The 21,942-nt window shown below is 47.9% G+C and overlaps 1 protein-coding gene across 11 annotated transcripts in view; it reads left to right on the top strand.

Annotated features, from left to right (window-relative positions):
* Nucleotides 1-21,942, top strand: part of Ralgps1 (Ral GEF with PH domain and SH3 binding motif 1) — a 251,711-nt gene that overhangs the window by 199,875 nt on the left and 29,894 nt on the right. For all 11 annotated transcript variants that reach the window (XR_007594100.1, XM_050154886.1, XM_050154887.1 and 8 more), the window contains 3 exons: nucleotides 12,038-12,175; nucleotides 14,072-14,165; nucleotides 17,972-18,039. Coding sequence is in view for 10 of the 11 variants with exons in the window: in XM_050154886.1 (XP_050010843.1) it covers nucleotides 12,038-12,175; nucleotides 14,072-14,165; nucleotides 17,972-18,039 (300 nt within the window). In the remaining variant the exon portion in view is untranslated. The remainder of the gene's footprint in view (nucleotides 1-12,037; nucleotides 12,176-14,071; nucleotides 14,166-17,971; nucleotides 18,040-21,942) is intronic.

Here is a 21,942-nt window from a genome sequence, read left to right as displayed (position 1 = left end):
TTTCCTCCAGTATGTTTTTACCCTCCTCACCACCTTGTCCAGCTTCTCCCATATCCACCCCTACCTCCCTCCCCACCCAACTCTGTTATCTTTTTTTTAATCCATCAAATCTAGTTTTTGCTGCCTGAATACTCTTGCATATGGAGCCATCCAATGTGGTTGACCTACCTGGGCCAAACCACCATAACACCTGACTCCCCAACCCTCAGCAGCCATCGGTTGCTAGGATAGGACTGTGTCCACCTCCCCCTCCATGCCAGGATTCTCTGCTTTAGCTTGCTGGGGTTCTGTGCGTGACTTCATGTGTGCCACAACTCTGTCGTGTCAGAAAACACTGTTTCATTGTGGTTATCCGCCGCCTGTGGCTCTCGCAGTCTTTCTGCCTTCTTCTCTGAGATGGTCTCTGAGCTTGGAAGGAGAAGTCTGATATGAGTATGAGTCTAATATGAGCTTAGGGCTGAGCATTCCACGGTGTCTTGTTCTCTTCTTGTTGACTGTTTGTGGGTCTTAAGAGTGCTTTACTTTGTTAGTTTTGATTTTAATCATGAAAGTTTTGTGTTCTCACCTGAAAAGTCAAATACAGGAATACAGAAAAAAGACATAGAGAAAACATGGGCTTACTAGTGTATGTGCAGACCCACTTGAAGGTCAGAGGACAACCGTCAGCAGTTGTTTTCCTCTTCGAGCATGTGGTTCTAGTGATGGAGCTTAGGTACTCAGACTTGGCAGCGAGCATCTTACCTGCTGAGCCATCTTGTCAGCCCCGCCCTTATGTCAGTAAAATGGATTATTCAAAGAAGGAATAATAAGTCTAGAAATGTTTTCATATTTTATTTTAATAGTGTGGCATAACTTCTCTAGTGTTTATGTGTGTGGATGTACTAATTTCTTTCTGCGTTTCCTTCCAGGTGTTGGTATTTTTTGCTGCTCTGTTTTCCCGTTACATTTCCCACATGGTGACTGTTGGCATGTGAAAACGGTGCTGGTGTCCAGTATGACATTAACTCTGCTAGGACTGATGGGGCTTCAGCTGGTTATCCTAAGTTGTCTCGTTGTATAGCTGTTGTGGCAGCTAGTCACAGCACGCGCAAACAGTGGCAGTGCCATGTGCACCTTTCATCCCCATGTGTTTGTGTTGTCTTGTCCCATTGATTCGTGCAGCTGGTGTGGGGCATACACTCTGCCGTACTCACTCAGACTTCAGTATTAACTGTACTGTGAGTTTTCTAATTCTCAGCTCTCATCAAGTCCAGAAGTCTGCTTTACAGTGTGTATCACTAGGAATCGATATTGAAACTGTCAGCATCATTTCACCATCTCTCAAGATCAAATGATGCAGTAAGATGGCCTGGCTTATTTTTTTATATATTGATTATTTTATTAACTTATTTGGAAATACTTTAATTGTTTCACATGTATGTTGAGACATATTCATGCTGATGTATGTATGTGTGTATGTGGGCATGCATGGTAGTCAGAGGTCATCATCAGGTGTCTTCCTCATTTTTCAGACAGGGTCTCTCCCGGAATGTGAAGAAACTTCAATTCTGCTAGCCTGGCTGGCCAGTGAGCTGCGAGGATACACTGTCTCTGCCTCCCCCGTGTTGGAATTATAGATGTGCATTGCTACACCCAGTTTTTAAGCTGGTTCTTTCACTCTCATGGCAAACATTTATTGACTGAGTTATCTCCCAGCCCCTCTTTTTATTGTTTTTTTTAATATTTTTATTTTTTGATACTATAATATCATTTCCCCTTCCGTTCCCTCCTTCCCTCCTTCCAGCCACTATCATGTTCCCCACTTTTCTCTTGCAATTTCATGGCCTCTTTTTCCTTAATTATTGTTACATAAACACACACACGACCCTCAAAACATACACATACAAGTAACATTGCATGAACTGAGCACGGGTTCTATTTATGTGTTTACACATATATGTATGCATACAAACATTTTGTATTATGTGTGTAAATACATAATCACAGCCCCTGCTCAGCTCTTGTACTGTTACTTGTCTGTGTATGTTTGGGGCCTTTGGACAGCCAGCTGGCGCTCTTCCCTTGGGAGACTCTCCCACTCTCAGCCTCATTGCCCTATGGTTCTTATCCGGGTTTGAGGCTTCCTGAGCTTGCTCATTCTATGTTAACATGTTTGTTGGTGCTGTCCTTGTTCAGACAGCCATATGGCTAAGACTTTATGGATACCTACCCTCATAGCAAACTCCACAATCCTCTGGCTCTTACAGTCTTTCTGCCCCCTCTTCCACAGTGATCCCTGAGCCTTAGATATAGGAGGTGTTGGGACTATGCTCTACAGCTCTGGGTTTGATTGGTCATGGCTCTCTTTAATGATCTCCATTTGTTGCAAAGAGAAGTTTCTTTGATGAAGGCTGATAACTACACTTATCTGTGTGTATAAGGATAAATATTTAGAATGCAGTTAGGGATTATGCTGGTTTAGTAAAGTGGTGATTGTAGATTCTCCTCCAAGATCCTTGACTTCACTAGCCCTGGGGAAGTTGACTAGGTTTCCAGTACCAGGCATGATTTTCCTCCTGTTGAGTTGGTCTTAAGTCCAACTAGAGAGCTGTTGGTTACCCCCAATATATGTGTCCACTACTGCACCCTAAGGGTTATCATGCCATACTGGTCATTGTTGTGGTTCATCAGTGTCATAAGCACCTGCTGGTTGCGTTCCTGCTTGAGAAGCTTGTATGACACTTTCTGGTACCAGGAAAGCTAGTCCTCGGGGAGGAAGCTTTCAAGTCAGCTCAGGGGATTCTGGGCCCTTTGTCCAAAGTACATGTTGTTTTCAGCAGTGGGGACTTACCTTCCATCTCTAAGGGACTACCAAGGGCAAAAGCAGTAGCCTGTAATATTTTGGAAGTCTCTTAGACAACCCTGACCAAAAACTCCAAAAGGTCTTCCAGTGCCTGGTGTTTGGGGTTTCTGTTAGATGGCCTATGGCTGTGGGGAGCATTGTCTTCCCACCTCTTTTCATCCTTCGGGTGGCCACTGCGGCTCCTTTTTATACCACCTCTGCCAGGTTTTGCCACAACAGATACACCAGTTATGAGAAAGGGCTGCGTGTTCTTCTGGCTTCTTTTTGCTCCAGAACTGTTGAGACAGTGTCCAGTTTCCTCTCGAGGCTATGAAACATGTTGGTATCATACTTCTCAACTATAGCAACTTTCTCATTGTTAATATTTTTCTTTTTTTTGGTTATCAAAAAGTTTATTATCTCTTTTTGACACAATTTTGAGAAGACGGCTTTTTCTATTAAGCATTCATTTTATCTACTTTTTAAAGTTTTTCCTTATTTTTGATTGTTTCATGCATATATTCAAAAAATATAATCGTATCTACTCCATTTCCTGCCTTCAGCTCCCCCCCTTATTCCCCTCAACACAGCCCCTTTCAATTTCACATCTTTTTTTTTTCTTTAATAATCCACTGACTTCATGTATGTGGAGTGGGCCATCCCCTGGAGCATGGGAAACCTACCAGTGACTACATCCTCAATAAAGAGCAATTTGCCCTCCCAGCAACTGCCCACTGCTTCTCAGGGTGGTGCGGAGCTTAGAGGGCATCCATCCTGTCTGTGCTTGATCGTGTGCAGGCAACCGCAGCCACTGTGAATTCATGGACCATGGCTGCTTATGTCCAGAAGACAGCATGTCACAGAACTCTTCTCTGTCCTCTTCTGTGGTGTGCCCCAAACCTTTGCTGCAGGGTAGAGATGGGGGGAGGGGCTGATCTCAAAGTCTATTTTTTTCAGCCCTTTGACATTCTACATCTCTCCAGTGATGCCTGCCCACTGCAAAGAAGACCTTTTCTGATCATGACTGAAAGTAGCTCAGGCCCATGGTAAAAAACATGGATTTTTAGAAAACACTTTTTTTTTAAAAAAAAAAATTATTTATTTATTTTGTATACAATATTCTGCCTGATGGCCAGAAGAGGACACCAGACCCCATTACGGATGGTTGTGAGCCACCATGTGGTTGCTGGGAATTGAACTCAGGACCCCTGGAAGAACAGGCAAAGCTCCTAACCTCTGAGTCATCTCTCCAGCCAAGAAAATACTTTTAAAAAAGAATTGCAACTATTTTAACTTCTACCACACTTGGAATCATATCCCCCTCTCATCCCTAATTGTATATCAGTCTTTTGAACTTCATTTCCCCCTTCAACCATACGTATTAAAGACTCGACTGCTTTTTTTTTTAAATACAGGATTTCTCTGTATCCCTGGCTGTCTGCCCTCAGACTTACAGAGATCCACCTGCCTCTGCCTCCTAAGTGCTAGAATTAAAGGCGTGAGCCACCACCACCAAGCTTTTGTTTTGTTTTCAAAATTAAACTTCACCTTTATTTATCACTTCTGATTTTAAAAATCCATGGGCAACAAGACAGCTCAGTGAGGAAAGGTCCTTGCGTCAGGGCTGACCACCCCGCTCCATCTCCAGGCCCCGCGGTTGGAGGTGAGAGCCTGCTTCTGCAAACTGTCTTCTGACTCCCTCATGTACGTCAAGTGTGCAGATGCACACACATACAGAAATGGATGTAATTTAAACTTTCAAGTTATTTCTGCTTTTGTGGTTTTACTTGTGCTCCTTTTGTTGTGTCTCTCTCTCTCTCTGCCGTCCCCTTATATCTAAAGTGTGGTGTCAGCATCCACGGCCACATCTCTTTCTCTCAGTCACATGTGGACACTTTGTGATTTTGTTTCTTTCTTCTGAGAAATTTGATGAATTTTTTTTTCTTCAGCATAGTTATTTTATAAAACTTGTTTTCCCCCGCAGGGCAGAGGAGGGAAGGGAATTGCTCCAGACCCCCAACCACATGGTTCTGATGTGGGAGGTATGATTTCTCCCAGAGGACACTTGGGGCTGGGTACACCAACATGTCAGCTTCTTTTCTTTTGCCAATAAAGTTATTGGAGGACCAAGTGAGATAGTTTACACAGCACAGTGTCCAGCGCAGAACAAGGCTAATAAATAGTAAACAGATGTGCGCCTCGACTGCCATCTGCCCCCTGGCCCATCTGTGCTCCATGGCCCACTGGGGAATCTGCCGACACTTTCTGCCTCCTCACACCTGAGTGAGGAGCCTGAGTCTGTGTCCTCCTTTTTCCTGGGGAAGTCTGAGGGGTTTGACTCTCCTGGACCTCAGAGTTCTGTCCAGGCTACAGGATTTTGCCCACGTGCCTTTATGATCATGAGTCACAAAACAGAAAGACACTAATGAGACCATGTGCTGGGCCGGAAACCATGGCTTCTCCCCACCTGACACGTGACTTCCAGTTCAGGCCCCTTGCTGAAGGCCTGGGAAACATTTTTCTTCCTGGCAGTCAGAGGCCACAAACTTCCCATAAGGCTTACCCTTTAAATGAAAATTTATTCTGAAGTTCCCGCTCTGCATGATGGATGTTAATTGGCAGGCATTAATTAATACAATCATATCCAACTTCTCAGAGAGCCAGGGCTGCCCGCAGACAGTGGGTCTGCTTGGTGATGTCTTAACACACCAAACCAAACCAAACCACACAAAGTCTAATGAGCAGGCACGCTGTTGTTTCATTTGGAACTTACCAGGATGGTTATGGGTGCAACCACACAAGTATAGCCCCGGTGCCAACTCCTCATTTCTGAGTTCTGAAAGTCATCTTTTCAGGCAGAGTAAAAAGAGCATGGAAAAAAAGTCTTTCATCTCAGATTTTGAAAAAGAGAACATAGAAAGCGGTAATATGGAAAAGTGGTGCCTTCTCCCGCCGGGCAGGTTTCTTTTCCCCTCGACACAGCAGAATTTTCCATATTGAAAAGATAGCCATATGAGAAAAACCAAAACCAGCCTCGGGCTGGAAGTGAGACAAGGCAGGGATGAGAGAACAAGGGGGCAGTGAGTCGTCCCTGGGCTTGTGGGGAGCCGGGCCAGCTGTGGGCCCTGGCTTAGCTGGACTCCCAGCCCCCAGCTTACAGAAGGCTCTGCACACCACTAAGCCCAGTGCTCTGGGGAAACATCTCCTTCGTCAGGGGTACACAGGTGGCACAGGGCAGAAATGAGGTCTAGGGAACCATTTGCCTCAACAGAGGGCTGGTTTGTGAGTGGGCATGGTTGTGGAATAATGCTGGCTGGCCACAGTGCCCTCAGGTGATGGGTTACAGTGCCCTCAGGTGATGGGCTTCAGTTGCATTCCTTACACCCCCAGCTTAAACTGAGACCCTCTTCATTTTGCCATCCCTGCCCTAGCACTGCTGTCAAGGTAGGCCTGAATTCCCACCCTGATCTGCTCTCAAGCTGTGGGAACTTGGTTCACTTCTTTTTCCTCCTAAGCCTCAGTTTTCTTACATGTGCAGTGTGGGCAATGAGAGCCCCTGTCCAGATGTGTTGCAAAGGGTCCTGAGACCAGCAGCCCCTCCTCCCTGCATGATAGACAGTGGCTATTCCTATCACTTAAGCTCCCCCTCCCTGTGTCAGTGCCTCACAGTCTAGCCCAGTCCCTTGGCACCATTCATCCCCACGGCAGCCAAGCCAATGGCTGGTCCAATTACCGTCTGTGGTGGTGGGCCAACAGCAGTGTCATCTGCTGCAGTCACTGTCTAAATAAGAACAGGAGCGGTACTGTCCCAATCCAGATGGACTCCCAGCACTGGTCCAGCTGCAGGGTGGTCCCATGCGGCTGGTGTCTGGGTGCCTACCATCCATGGTTATGGCAGTTGTAGCCAGACCATCCCACTGCTACTCCTAGTGGGACTATGTGGTAGAGTTGGCAGGGCCTGCAAGTCTGGGTGGGCTGCTGACGTGCAGACCAGAGACGTGTGCCCAGGCAAGCCTGATATGGGCAATAGGAGGGAGTAGCCACAGTCTGGAGACTGTTAATCCCAAAGTAGAAATAAAGAGGAGAGAGCCATAGTGTGAGTGCCCCCTCCCCTGGTTCAGCTGTTATGTGTCCCCGTCCTGCCCCACTGGCTTCCAGGTTCTGCAGGCTGCTGGCCGCAGGGACACAAAGACTAACATGGCAGTCGGACAGAGCTGTATGTGAATCCTGCCTCGGTCACTTTTCCACTGTGTGACCTCAGGAAAGCAATGTGGCCTCTTCAGACTTCTGTTCCTTTGTCTATAGGAGAGGGACTGTGGTTTGCTGGTGGAAACATTGTCCTTACACAGCAACAATCTGGCCACACCTCTGAGTTTAGGACCAGGGATGTAGTAAGTGCTTAATAAACATGAGCCATTGTCTCTTTTCCTTTTTTCTTTCTTTCTTTCCTTCCTTTTTTTTCTTTTCTTTCTTTTTCTAGTTTTTTTTTTTTTTTNATGCCCACAGCCAGAGCTTAACTGGGCAATGAACCAAATCTTACCTTTAAACAAGTTATGTTTCTGAAGTTCTCACCCAAATATTAACTCTTTCTTTTTCTAGTTTTTTTTTTTTTTTGGACAGGGTCCCATGAAACTCAGGCTGCTCTTACCTCACACTCACTAAGTAGCTAAGGATACCTGATCCTTATGCCTCCACCTTCAGAGTGATGGGATTATAGGTGTGTGCCTCCTTGTCTACCTCATGTGGTATCAGGGAGCAAACTTAGAGCTTCATGCATTCTAGGCAAGCACTCTGCCGCCTGACCTGCAGCCCCAGCAACCCCTGCACCCTGTGATCTTCTCTTGAGTTGATGTCTTTCCTAAGCTACAAAGCGAGGCTATGGGCTTGGTCCCATAAACACACCTCCATTCTCAGAGTCACCGAGCAGCTAGACGTGTTCTGCTCTGGGGACCCACTTCAGGAGCAGGGAGATCGGCTCCCAGGCCTTGAGGTCTGATAGAGTCAAGGGACACAAACAAGCATTGGTTTATGTTTTAGGTATAGAAATATCTTTCGTGATTGGCTAATACAACATAGAAAGGGCTTCCCTGGACTTACGCCTTGTTCACAGAAATGCACCACTTCTGCAGCCATGTTTGAGGGAGTGCAGGATTGTCATGTATCGCTATAGGTTCTATCTTGGCTTCACAAGATTCAGGTCTCCCCATTTACTCATCCTGTCCTCACCACCATGACCTTAGTCTAAATACTCAGGGCCTGAGGTGCAGGCAGGTGCTAGAGTCTGGGTGTTTTTGCAGAAGGGACGACGGGCTGCCTTATTCCTAATGAGCCCCCACCCGTTCCCCTTCTCAGGGTATGCCAAACTAACTCCTCTGGCCTTGGTTTGTGGAGTACTACTCAGGAATGAGGCTCAGGGTCACACTGTCCTTTTGGTGCAACACAAGGAAATCTCCAAGTAGAGCTTTGTCTGAGCAAGGGCCACTCTGTGCTTTGGAGGCCAGCAGAATGATCATGGGAGCTGCAGCCAGGCAGAGCTGGTGGGGATCCAGTGCGCAGCGGGGAGACCCTGTGCAGCCGTCATCTCTTCAGTCTCCTTCTCTCAGAAGGGACGGTCAAGGAAGGACCGGTGCGCCACAGTAGACCCTAGGAAACCTCAGTGTCTTTCTCCCCACCCCACCCCCACCTCCACTCTCTAGTCCCTCTCTTGGCTAAGCTGCTGCCCAGCCTCTGAGTCAGCCAAGCTGGAGCCTGCACACAGCATCTGGAACCACCTCACCCCATGGCCCATATCCCTCCACCCCCACACAGCACTGGGGGATGCTTTTTGTTGTGGTTGCAGCCATAATGGGATTTTCAGGATTGCCATTATGGAATCCTCAGGGAGGTAACTGAGTTAGATTTTTTGAAAATAAGGAGGAAAAGCAAAGTTCAAGAGAAAGAATAAATCTGTGAATTCAAACCCTCTACACTTAGGATGTCTATTCAAGGAAAATGATTCCTAATTATTAAAATCTGGAAAACAGTAGGGAAGGAAACAGACATGGCTCCTATGAGGAGCGACAGCAGATGCTTCTGTGATTTAATGGTTTCCCGGAACAATGTGAAGCTATTTTAAAAGCAGACGAATGACTCATGGTACCCAGTACTCAAGGTCCTCTGTGGTGGCAGGAAACTTGGAAGGAAGGGAGGCAGGAGGAGGAAGCCTAGGTTCCATTCCCATCTCCATCATTTACCAGCTGTGTGACCTTAGACCAATTTCACATGCTCTCTGAGCTTCCTTTTCCTTCCTTACAGAGTGGGCGTTTAGAAGGATAAAAAAGAAAATGAGCATGTGCCTGGCATGGTGGCTCACACCTTTAATCCCATCACTCAGGAGTCAGAGGCAGGTGGATCTCTGTGAGTTCAAGGCCAGCCTGGTCTACAGAGCTAGTTCCCGGACAACCAGGGCTGCACAATGAAACCCTGTCTAAAAAACAAACAAAAAAGAAAAAAGGAGAAGAGGAAATGAGCATGTGAGGCTTAGCCCAGTGTTTGTCCATCCACACAAAACTCAGACGTGAAGCACCAGAGCAAATCTGTGTTTGTAACAATACTTAGTCTATTAATACAAACTCCTAAGGCTACAAGTTTTCCTCTGATGGACACTTTGACCAGAACCATACTTTTGAAATTCGGTGTTCTAATTGTTGTTTTTTCAAACAGATCGCTTTACAACACAATTATATAATATATGAAAATATATACAGTGCATGTAAAATATAACTATATAGTACTATATTTGTCATTTGTAATAGTTGATACTGGTCAGGATTTAGTGTAAAAACATTTTGATACAGTTACCTTGAATTTTATAAAGCTAACGTCATTTTTTGATTATGAAGGTCCCTTTAGGATTTACTACATTTAAAGTCATTAAATGTAGAAATCTTACACTTTTTTCAAATATTTATTTTGTTATTTTAAATTAGATGTATGTGTGCACATGTTGGGGCATGTGCATGTGTGGAGGCTCCCACAGAAACCAGAGGTGTTGAATCCCCTGGAGTTACAGGCAGTCAGTCGTGACCTACCTGTCATAGGTGCTGGGTGCCAAACTTGGATCCTCTGCAAGAGCAGTGCACACTCTTATCCATCTCCAGCCCCAGAAATGTTGAAAGCAAGGGGAGAGCCTTGAAATCCTGGGTTATGGGCACGGAGGACATCAGATACGTGCCTGGAGGTGACCAATTCAAGTGGAAAGCTTTGGCGAGCACTGTATTTCATACAAGTACTGTTTATGTTAAAGCTATGCAGACAGATTTTTTTTTTAAACTTTAGATCTATTTTTAACCTAGAATTTTCTTGTGTGTGTGCACTTCCAGTGGTTGGAATTTTTTCTGTACTTCACTCCTAGATGGAGCACAGTAAAGTCAAAGAATGCGGGGACCATGGCATTGAGTTTTTGGAACTCACTGGCCTTTCTCTATACCGTGTAAATCAATGTCTGTGTTCTGTACCTAAAAAGAATTGTATTTTTAGTTATGGAAGAAAAACCTCACAGAGACTGTGGAAATAAATGGCTTCGTGAGTGAAGAGCTTGCCTGGGTAAAGCACGATGGCCTGAGTCTGGAACTTTGAGCACCCATGTGAACAACAACAGAACCCAACCAAACCTGGTGTGGCAGTGTGCAAAATGGCAAGCTCCAGATTCAGTGCAAGACCTGTCTCAAATCATAGGGTGTAGAGGGACAGAGGACACCCTGATATCACACTGTGGCCACCACATGCGTGCTCATAGGAAAACATATCCTCCACATATGCATATGCACAGTAAACCTAAACTTGCTGGGTTTGTTACGCTAAACTTGCTGGGTTTGTTACGGCGTTATCTACGCACACCTGGATATATACGTCTTTATATGTATGCACATGCGTATTCATACATGCAGAAGAGGCAAGCCAAGGCTTCCTAGTTATGGTTGTAGCACCCCCAGATGACTGTAGCTGTTTTTTGAGACAGGGTTTCTCTGTACCATTTTTCAAATTCACTTTTTGTCCCTGGTAGTTTCTTGCTTTATGTGCTTAAAGGTGGTTTTGTTTCATGCATAGAAATTTTGGAGTCACGGAACCTTCTCCATCAAGTATGTTTCCATCCATGTCATTTGTTTCTCTTTGCCGTCTCCAGTTCTGCTTTGCATTGCCACTCCTGCCTAGTCCCTCGTGTATGGTGGGTATAGTATTGTCAGTGCTCTTGGGGCACTCCTGGAAGGACACGCCATCCAGTTTTCTTTCATGTTTCCAGATAATCAGCTGACTCTGTGTCAAGTCAGCTGAGAATTGTGGAGAGGCTCAGCCCACAGAGCCAGCCCCTGCTTTCCACCTTTTACTCAGGGGGATTGTCTTGGAGCCTACCCTCAGCTCATCATTAGCCCACTGGAGTCCTTGCTCTTCATCTTATTTCCTGTTAATATCTCAGAAGACATCGCTGTCTACCATTGTTTTTTTTTTTTGTAAAGAGAAATATCTCATTCTTAACGTCTTTCCCTCCACTAATTCATAATTATATGTGTGTGGGGGGGAGAAGTTAGACAAATATCTAAATAATTAAAAACCACAAAAGTTGTTCTCCTGGGCATGGGAGCATAGAGTTAGGTATTAATGACAAAGAGGCATAGCCACCTGTTACTTTCCATTTGGATTATAGGTACAAAACCTTGTTGTTGACAGCTATGCAAATTAGACATGCAACAATCTGCCAGCATCCATTTTGGTTGTTGCTCAAATGTTTAACATATAGTTGAGCATGAAAAATGAGTTCATCAGAATTAGAATTCAAGTCCAACTAGTATGTTCAGTCTCCACAAGTTGTTCTTTCTAACTTCTTGCAGGGGGGACTGTTTAACCCCCAGGGTTTGTGATGCACCCTACTGAAGGCGAATTCATAAGTCACAATCCCACACCAGTTTGGAATTACGATGAATAGAATGGTTATTTATTTAAAGGGGAAAAAACTTTCAGATCACCGTCCCAGACAACAGCCCTCTGCACAATCAGGAAGGGAGTCTAGTCACCAGAAGCGGAGCAGGAAGTAAGAGAGAGAGGAGAGGGAAGTGGCCGCTTTTTTAAAGGGAGAGAGACCATGCCCCAATGGGCTGGTATCTCAGTGTCTATTGGTTGGAGGAGCGGAAGGACCTCCTGCAACACCCTACCATAACTCAGTGTGTCCTTTAATCCTAGGAATCTACCTTCTGGATTTGATCTACATTGATTCTGCATACCCTGCCTCTGGCAGCATCATGGAAAACGAACAAAGATCCAACCAGATGAACAACATCCTCCGGATCATTGCTGACTTGCAAGTGTCCTGCAGCTATGGTTAGTATCTCACCACTAGGACTGTGAGAGCTTGCCTTGTTGATCTGGATCCGGCGCTTTTGCCACAAGAAAGCTCCAGAAGTTGGGTTATCCCCACAGAGGTCCCTGTGGTACTGTCTTGAGCTTTAGACATGGGCTTGGCCTTTTATGCATCTCCACAGATCCTGCAAATTAGATACCTCTGTCATTTCCTACACAGGGAGCTGTTTACACATTCAGTGAGAGGCATGGCCCAGGTGTGGCTGGCTCTGGGTCATTTATCCTTGAAAAGCCTAGTAGGAAGCTCCCAGATAACTCTTCTTCGAGCAAATTTGGGACCATATTCCTTCCATTTGTGGCCCTTCCATCTGAGTCCTCCCATAGGCTCTGCACTAGGGTAGCAGAGACAAGAAAGAAGCTGCCAAGGGTAGTTTGTTGACCAGTCTTACAAAGGGAGGCCAGGCCATGTTATCTAACTGTGGGCCTGAATGGAATGGGGCAGTGATTTGGTAAGCAACTGGCCAGGCTCCAAATGCAAACGGTGAGCATGATGCCTGATGCCAGGAGTACACAGGCTTACTGGAGACTTCCTGTCCCTGAGAAGTTAGAATGCCGAATGGCTCGTCTGCCTGGACACTTGGTGTGGCGCCTAAATGTGAGTCAGGTGCCCCAGTCGTTTGTGAGAAGGAACAGTGATCCAGGCAGGGAGTCAGCAGTGATGGGGAGAATGGAGAGCAGAGCTGGAAACGGGCCTCTTCTGCCAGTGTTCACAACAGGATAAAGGAGTAAAAGCCTGGGTGCCCCAGAGGGGTGTGAGAAAAGCCAGCCCTACCTGTCGTACACAGGGTGGGTGACAGCTGACCGCCTCTGCTTGGGAGGACCAACAGGCCGTGTCATCGCAGGCACGACAGGGTCTGCAGTGTAGGCCAGCTCTCCTCTGGGGCCTGTGTGTCCTAGAGCCTTCAGACGCCCCAGCATTGCCTGCTGACGAGCAGAGCAGCTGCAGACTCAGACCTCAGAGTACACACCAGGGAGCAAGTCTCAGGCTGCATCCTGAAAAGTCACTTCCTCCTCTTCATTGCTCGTGTGACAATAGGGCCACACACGGTTCCTGGCCCTCTGCCAGAATTTTCCAGAACCCAGAGCAGGTATATTCTTGTCACTGTGCTCTAGATTTATGCCAGCTGCCACCAGCTTGGAGAGCAGATGTCATTGTCCTCATTCAGACATGATGACACCACCGGTGACTTAGAGAAGCAGAAATGACCTTCAGAGCCTCAAGACTCGGAGCCTGAAGGTCATGGCCCCTGCTGCTCTTCAAGACGTTTCCCTCTCCCCAGCCTCCCTTCTTTCGTGTCTGCCCCCTTCTCAGGAGGAATGCAGTGACAGTGCAGGTCTGAGGGGAGTGACAGAGGTGTCAGTGTGGCTCAGGCCTCAGAGTCTGCAGTAGAACCTGGCCTGGCCACCTCTTGGTGATAGGACTTTTGCATATTGCTGCTGTCTCTCCATCATATGATGGACAAGCCCTTTTCCTACACAAGATAGATGTCTGCTGTCCGTCACCTAGTGCAGAGAGCACGCCATCTGGATTGGACTTCTGCACTGGCTAGGGTGGCCTTGCATTCATGGCACACAGGAGACTGTGCAGCATCATCACTGGAAATGTGCTGGAGGCACAGACATGTGATCCTGCTCTGTTCTGGGGACCAGGGCTCCAGCTTGCCCCAGCCTTAGCTTCTCTCCCTCAGCCAAATGCTTGAGGTCACTTTCCATAGGGCAGAACCCAAACCTGACCACTCCTCCAGGACCTGCCCCAAGGACAGTGAAGCAGCCTCAAGAAGTCAGGTGTGTCTGTGTCGGCATTCTCTGGGCTGGGGGAAAGAGTCAAGCCTCTGAGTTTTGTGCCCACTTCCACAGATCACCTCACTACCCTACCACACGTGCAGAAGTACCTGAAGTCTGTACGCTACATTGAGGAGCTCCAGAAGTTTGTGGAGGATGATAACTACAAGTAAGTCTGTCTCCCTAGCCAGGCCCACTTGCCACTGCTGGAAGGTCAGGAGTGACCTGCAGGGCTTCCGTGCCCCACCAGAACAGCCCTCAATACCTGAAGGGTCAGGAGTGACCTGCAGGGCTTCCATGCCCCACCAGAACAGCCCTCAATACCTGCTTTTGCCCCAGCCCCTCAGGCCGCACAATCCAGGAAGATGGTGTGCTCACCTTCCCATGTGGCCTGGGAAACACCCGTGAACTCCAGCCATGCGTGGGGCAAGGTTGACACTTCAGCTCTCACAGGGACTCTTGGCACTGGGTAGAAGGTCAGCTGGCCATATTCTCAGGACAGTGTTCTCTAAGGTCCTGTTTCACAGATGGATGAAACAGCCAGTCTCTGTGTCTCTCAGCTCTGCAGGGCTTTCCATTTGGCTCTAGCCAAGGGCCCCAGCACAATCTCTGTGCCTCTGTGAACAGATGTATTTCTCAGAAAGGCCCCAAAGGCCCTTCAGCTCATCTTCCATTTACCCTGTTCCAGTTTGCAGTTCTTCCTTCCATGGTAGCCCCTGGGTGTGCACGCTCAGTATCTGAAGGCAGAAGAGGGCTTTATTCTTCGGTCAACTCTAACTGCCCATTTGGGCCGAACATACTCTTGACTCAGTGCTTTCTCATATAACCTGACATCAAGGAAAGTCTTAGCCATCTTGTGAATGATCATTCGTTACCCAAGTATCACCCTCACAAAACTTCTTTGACGTCTCATCTCACGGACTGCTTCTGTACACTGTTTCTCTGACCCTGCTATCTATTGCCGACTAATCCCTTGCAGTTTTATGTCTGAAAGCCTGCTCTTGCATCATCTTGGTCTGTGACAATGATCCAGAGCCGTTGTTGGGACACCCCACCTGTCCAGTGCAGCAGCAGTGGTTCAGAGCGCTGACTGTGACTCAGGTCACAGGGTGGGGCCTGGAGATTGGCCTGCTCTCGCACTCCGCTTGAGGCCCTCATCATCCTCGCTGTTGCTCTCCCATCATTCATCACAGTGAAGGAGTGTGCAAAGGTGTGATCTAGCGCAGAGTAATGGGAGGCTCAGAAGAGGGCCAGAGGTCACCACTAAAAAGGCATCTATTACAAAGGGGTTCATTTTATTTACAAAGTGCTTGCTGTTCCTGAAGAGTGGCCTGGAGTGTGAAACTATTCCCACTTAAGTTCTGGTATAATGTTTTCCATTCATGTACCAGTCTTGCCATTAAAGAGACAGTAGTTTTTCATTAACACTAATATGCTTTAAGGAGAAAAATGGCCTATAAATACTTGTGAACATGAGACAATCCTTGGACAAGCTGCAGATTATGAGTAATTACTCCTTCCATTCTGAGTAGAGCACTGCCCCCGCCCCCAGCCCTCCGCTAAGTAACAGTCAGCCCGGGGCTCCTAAAAGCTCTTTGTTGAACCAAACTGGGCAAGCCCAGAGAGGAGGGCTGCCTTCCTGCCCAGGCCCCCTTTCCAAGTATATCCTGTTTCTGAACAAGTTATGGTGGGCAGGGCCTGTGATTCTGCTGGAGTGCTGAGTCCTGTGGCCAGCTCACACCTGGAGGTGGCTCCTCACTGCCAAGGATACAAGAACTTAGGACATTGGTGACCTTGTACTTCTAATACCTTGTCATCATCTGCCTTGAGAGAGAGACTCTACCAAACGGCCCAACCAGTGTTTTCTTTCTCATCTGTTAGTCTGTTATCAATTTAAGAAAAGTGCCCCAAGTTCTCACCACTTAGGAAACATGGCCACTAGCATGAAGTAAGCAGCACTTTGAACACTTGGCTATGCATGTAAACTTTATTTACATATAGAAAGGGGTGGGTAGGTGAATGGATGCAAGGGCATAATTTACTCAGACTGGATCATATTATTCTTGCTATTTGATTAAAAATCTTAAATTTCTTTTAATTCAACCAGATAAAAAGGAAACAGAAATAAAAGGTAAGGAACCATCACTCTTTAAGTTAATGTTTATTCACTGTAATACTACAATGTATTATTTCCTGGGTCTGCCAGATGGCTCAGTGGTTCATGGTCTTGCTTACTCCTCCAGCAGGGGAGTTCACTTCCTAGCACTCACATCTGGCAGCTCAGAACTACCTGTAACTCGAGCTGCAGAAGATTGAGCACCCTCTCCTGGCCTCCATGGGCACCTGCACACATGTACATATTACCACACAAAGACTCATATACACACATAATTAATAGTTAGAATAAAAATATATTTCTTAATCATCTTATATAAGACTCATGAATGACAGGAAATCTATGAAGAGGCCTGAGTCTGGGTGTTTCCCATGACCAGGTCATTACTGTGACTGTCGGTTGCCTCAGGTTATAAAGAGGACACTGCTGGCCCTGTCCCAACCTAGGCTGCACTTGCAGGATTTTGTTAGTTGTGCTATGCATGGATCCCACACTCCAAGTGCATACTACGAAAACCATGCTCGGGAATCAAAATTCCTGCTGTTCTGTGTTTTTAATGGACTTTGGTTCTTGTGACCTGTTGCTCCTCATCCCCTGGGCCTTTATTTTAAATCAGTCCCTTACTTAGCAGGGTTCATCGGGATCTGGGGCCTCCCTTCTCTTGGAGAACTGATTAATCTGAGCTTGGCCTCCTGGGTCCCCCTCTGCTTTTCCCCTGGTCTGTAGACCGGAGGACATGGTTGTCTCCTGACGCTGGGTGCTGCTGCTGACAGTCTCAAACCTGCCTGGGTTTTTTTTTTCTTCCCCCTTGCTTTGCCTGGTGGATAAAGAAGTCCATGAAATTCAGGAGCTCAGTAATAGAAATCCTCAGAGGAGCATGCTCCCTGACCTCCAGGTCCCTTGGGTGCCTTCCCAGCTGCAGGCCAGCCCCCAGTGGTTATGCCTGCAACTGCTTCCACATCCGTTCTTGGCTTCCACCTGCCAGGGCTCCTGTGTTGGATGTTCTCTGCCTGTCTCCTCCTTGAGCTGCTTCCCAATAGCTGTGATGGGCACCTCAGTCACCAGCAGTCCCCAGGCAATCTGCTTAGAGGAAGGTGTGCAGCCAGCCCTGTCTGGTTTCATCTTCGATGTGTTCTGCTGTCCCGAGTCTCCCATCTCATTTAATTCCTTTGTCTCATCACCTTGATGTTCAGGTTTTGTTGAACTGAGCTCATGTTCTTACAAGTCGCTCCTCTGCTCAAGGGCTACCTCCTGGGTTGACCTTGGGGTCACTCTCTCCTTTTCATTTCCCTTCCGTGAGGTGACAAGATCTGTAGTGTTGCTGGACCACTGTCTCGCTACCATTTGAGAAACTCTTCCCTGGATGCTCCTCAGAAAGACATCTGACTCTCCTTCCACATATGCAGAGAGGCTGGTTCTTCTTCTACTGCCTAGGAGGTCCAGGATCACCTAAGAAAGCAAGAGCTTCTCTTCATCTCCCAGGGCTAAAGGATAGCTCTCAGGTTGACAGTCTGGTCCTGTGGAACCTGCATCCCATCATAGTATCCCTGCCTGCACTCACTAGTGTCATGAGTTTGGCTGTAGAAGCTGCACAGCCTCTTTCTCCTCTTTTTCTCAGGCTCTAAAATGTGCTTCCGTTACAGAGTTGTGGGTAAACAAGCAGGGACCAGTCGTCTTTAACCATCATACTGGACCCAGAAACCCTGGAGAGGTGATAGATGGAAGGGTTGTGACCTGAATCAGTTCTCACAGTATTCCTGTATTCTGTGACCCGTGTACTCTTTAACAAAGCCTTCATTCCCTCCCCCATCCCATGATAGACCTGGGCTCCTCTGACCTGTGAAAATCTTTGGTTTCAGGCTGTCACTCAGAATCGAACCAGGAAGCAGCTCTCCAAGACTAGTCTCTTCCAAGGAAGATCTTGCAGGTATTGTAGCTACCTTGAATAGTACAAAACCACATACAACCCAGACATGGCTGCCAAAATAGGCCCTGTGTGGAGCTCAAGAACACAGTTGAGTTCATTGCTTGTCAGGCTCAACTGTCCCTGCTTATAGCCCCCTCCACCATCTGCCAGAATCCTGATAATGTAGGACCTCAAGAGATCAGATCCTCAACTTAGAAGCATGCACTAAGTACAGAACCACCTACACCCTTGACCACCAGCCTGCCCCCCAAAGGGTGCACCCAAGATGAGTCAGACTCATTAGATTTATCACCTCTGAGGGACGCACACACTGTGTCACCAGCAGTGGGATCCTAGGATCTGCTGTCAGAGCCAGGCTCTAGCTTTGTCTCTCCATCTTTCTCCTCCGTAACCTTATCTACGGGATGGAGTGAAGATTCTTATTACCCTTGTAGGATTGCCATGATGCCTGGGTGACCACAGGCCTGACTCGTGCTCTGCCCACACGTGTCAGAGTATGCTTGGTGTTAGCTACTTTGTTGTTACTGTCATGACTGCTGCCCTTCAGTCCAGCCAGCTCTCAGAGATGGAGGCTGAGCAGCACTGTTGTCTTGGAGAGGCTAGAGAGGCCTCCAGCAGCACATCATTCTGGTTACAGCTCTCTGTCACCCTTCTGTCACCACAGCCTGGCTTCTGAGCTGCTGCACTGTAGCCAAATAACTGTATCAGTCTGGGCTGTGTTTTCCCTGTATGTAAAACAGAGATAATGAATCCACCATCCCAACAAGGAGGCACTGAGATCAGATGCCCACATAGTCTGCATCTATCCCTCTGCAGTGAGTGTTTGGGAAGTGGTGGGAAACTACTGCCTGCTGTCACTCCATTCCCCTCCTTGTGCTGCTCAAGTCAGCCTCTCCAGACTCCCAGCTGGGATGTGTATTGGTCAGACTAGACCCACAGAACTCTCAGGAAACCCTGAAGCGTCTCTGTCCCATTTCTACGACACGCTCCTTGCTCCTTATCTGTGCCAGCCTCTGCTGTCTCTGGGTGGTAAGTTAGACTCTTCCTTGCACCTCTGGGCTTCCCTGCTCATGAGCCTTGGAACTATGGGGACTGCTAAGTTAGTGCTGTATACAGTTTATTTCTCACGGCATCTCCCGGGACCCTGTTTTAAGTGCCCCTCCTGCTGTCTCCTCAAAAACCTACTGTCTTTCCCTGTCAGATGGCCCTTGTCAGGAGTGGTCCAGAGAGCTATGGTGCTGGGCAAGTTTCTCCTTTCCAATCTATTCCTGTTCTAGAACTCTCCCCCAAGCAAACTGCTCTCTGAGATGTTCAGCACTGCCCACGCCACCTGTAAAATGGGTGCAGTACACATGTCACTCACAGGACTGCTACAAAACATGCAGGATCTGGCCCATAGCTTTCTCATCACGGGCAGCTTTGCCATGATACCACGGTTGTCAGTGTGATTCCATCGCTGAAGTAGGCTTTAGCTAACTGCAGGCTTTAGCTAAATGACCCTGCCCAAGACCCCAATCAGGCCTGGTCTCCTGGTGGTGGTGGTGATGGACAGCAAGCTCTGGACCCCCAGCTGACCCACCTTGTCTCTGTGTAGTGTGACATATTGCATTCATGAGTTTGCTTCCTGCCTGGCCCCTCTCAGGACTTTGTAGGTCCTATATCACATCCTTGTGTGGCAGGTAGCCAGCGTGTCCTCACCTGCAGTCGTCTCTGAACGCATTTGCCCTGTGCCTGTCTTCTCCAGCAGAGTAAAAACCCTCCGAGAGACAGGTCTGGGGTGGAATTCCTAGAGCCTGGCCTGCAGACCTCCAGGTGAATCTGTGCTGCCTTCTATTCAGCCTTAGCCCTAGAGTTCCTTCTTGGGCTCTATGGGTACCTGTCCTTGAGGGCAGCTCCAGCATGGGCTGGCTGCTGACTCTGCAGAACCTTCCAGAGAAGTGCTGAGACCAGCAGCTCCTGCACTGTGGGGAGAACTCGACTCAGACGAGTGTTTTTCCACCAACCTTCCAAATCCCTGGCTTCAGCCCCAAAACAGGATGTCAGGGTTCGTGTTGATCACCAGAGATCCAGTGGCTTTCTAGAAAGCTCATAGCCACTCAGTGGCTCAGGTTTCCCCTCCTTAGAGGAAGCCTCAGAGGAAGATAAGGAGTGCTGCTGCAGCTTAGGTCATCGAATCCCAAGGGTTCCTCCAGGGCAAGGTCAGCTCCAGGGAAGCTTTCTGGGCTCTGGCAATTAGACTGAACTGCGTGGCAGGAACTCCACAGGACTCAGGGACAGGAATGTGCCTCGTGCAGATCCAAGAATGGGAGGAACGTGGCCTCCCCCTCCTCCTCAGGAGGGGCCAGGCTCCAGCTCAGAGCTGTGCCCAGCAGTTAGACATCCTCACACTTGGCAAGGAACAGCCTTTAGGTGTGCACCTGCATTTACACAAGGCACTTATGCTGCAGGTCTGTGTGTCACAAGCACTTGCTATGAACCTGTTACCTGACAGGGGGGACCCAGCCTCCTGGAATTCATGTCTTAGTTGGGGAAAAAGGCAAGGACAGGCCTGTTTGGAGCCAAAAAGAAGCCAGTGTGAGCAGACCAAGATGGTGTGTGTATGTGAGGGGCTTTCTCTCTCTATGACTCTTTTCTAACCAGCTCTTGCCAGGACTGGGAGACCTTGACCCTGCACAGATCAGATAGCAGCAGCCATGACCTCAGGAGCCTTGATTAACAGCAGTAGCAGCCTCTGAGCTACAAATGTTCCCTTGGCCTCCAGTGGTCCCAGAAGCTGCCAAGGGCTACCCCCACTTTCCTTAGGGGGAATGGCCATGTGGCAGTCTGTCTCCACAAGGAGACTATAAGCAAGGAAGTGGAGGAAATTGACTCAGTTTCTGATCTATGGAGAAAAAAAAAGTCAGGGGTGCCGCATTTCCAGTTCCCCTCTCCATGTGGTGCTATTTATACAGTGAACTTATGTTTTCCTGGAGGAAAACATCACATGTAATGCCCATAGTGCTGCCACCCCACTCCCAGAAGGCAAGTGGTGTTTGTGTCTGTCTTGAAGCTAGTGAAGACAGTTCCAGACATTTCAAGCTTCCACACTGGGGACAGATTTTCTCTGAAGAGCTTGAATCCAGGAAAATCCTGGCCCTGGCCTCTGTCTCTGCTCTCTCAACCAAAAGGCTGATCTCCTGCATACCTTTCTGTCTCTGTGCAGACCTACATAGAACCTGGCTGCAGCATCTCTGAGTTGTGGGAGCAGGAAGGCTTCAGGCTGATTCACATCTCAGGGCTGTAGAGGGAGTTCCCTGAGGCCATGCCAGAAGTTCTTCTACTAGCACAGTGCCTCTCGGGAATGTTAACTCCTGGGCCTCTCGGGCAGGCTCTGATGCCATCTAAAGGAGAGACAGTGTGAGGCTATCACCTGAGCACCAGATTGGGGACCAAAGGACCGATATCTAGTCTCAGCTCCAGTGCCACCTCAGAACTCAGGGTAGAAAATAGCACTTAATGTCTCACCTACATTCTGTGTGTCAACATCAGGGTGCACAGGGTAGGACTGGAACCTCGTAGAGGGATTGAGACTCACACAGCTGGTACCTGCTGCTAGCTGGAGCTGGGCAGCATCAGTGGAACCCACTGATCAGAGCTGGAGCCTCTTCATGTGACCAGAGCTTCCCTGGAGTACAGCAGGCTCAGGGTCATCAGATTCCTGCTTGGCAACTGGTTGTCCTCAGAGCTGAAATGGGGAAGGCAGCTAGAAAACTGTGGAGTAACATCTCCATGAGTCCCCAAAGCTAGGCAGCTTCACCTCAGCCTTCGACTGACGGTCACAGAGACTGGTTCAGGTCCAAGAAGAAAGATCCTGCCATTCACTGCAGCAGCCAAGGACTGTGTAGAGCACTCCAGACAGATCAC

Source organism: Alexandromys fortis, unplaced genomic scaffold (assembly GCF_014885135.2).
Source record: "Alexandromys fortis isolate MF-2015 unplaced genomic scaffold, M_Fortis_MF-2015_v1.1 scaffold_72, whole genome shotgun sequence".
NCBI classification, from domain to species: domain Eukaryota; kingdom Metazoa; phylum Chordata; class Mammalia; order Rodentia; family Cricetidae; genus Alexandromys; species Alexandromys fortis.
This window is presented reverse-complemented; position numbering and strand designations above follow the sequence as displayed.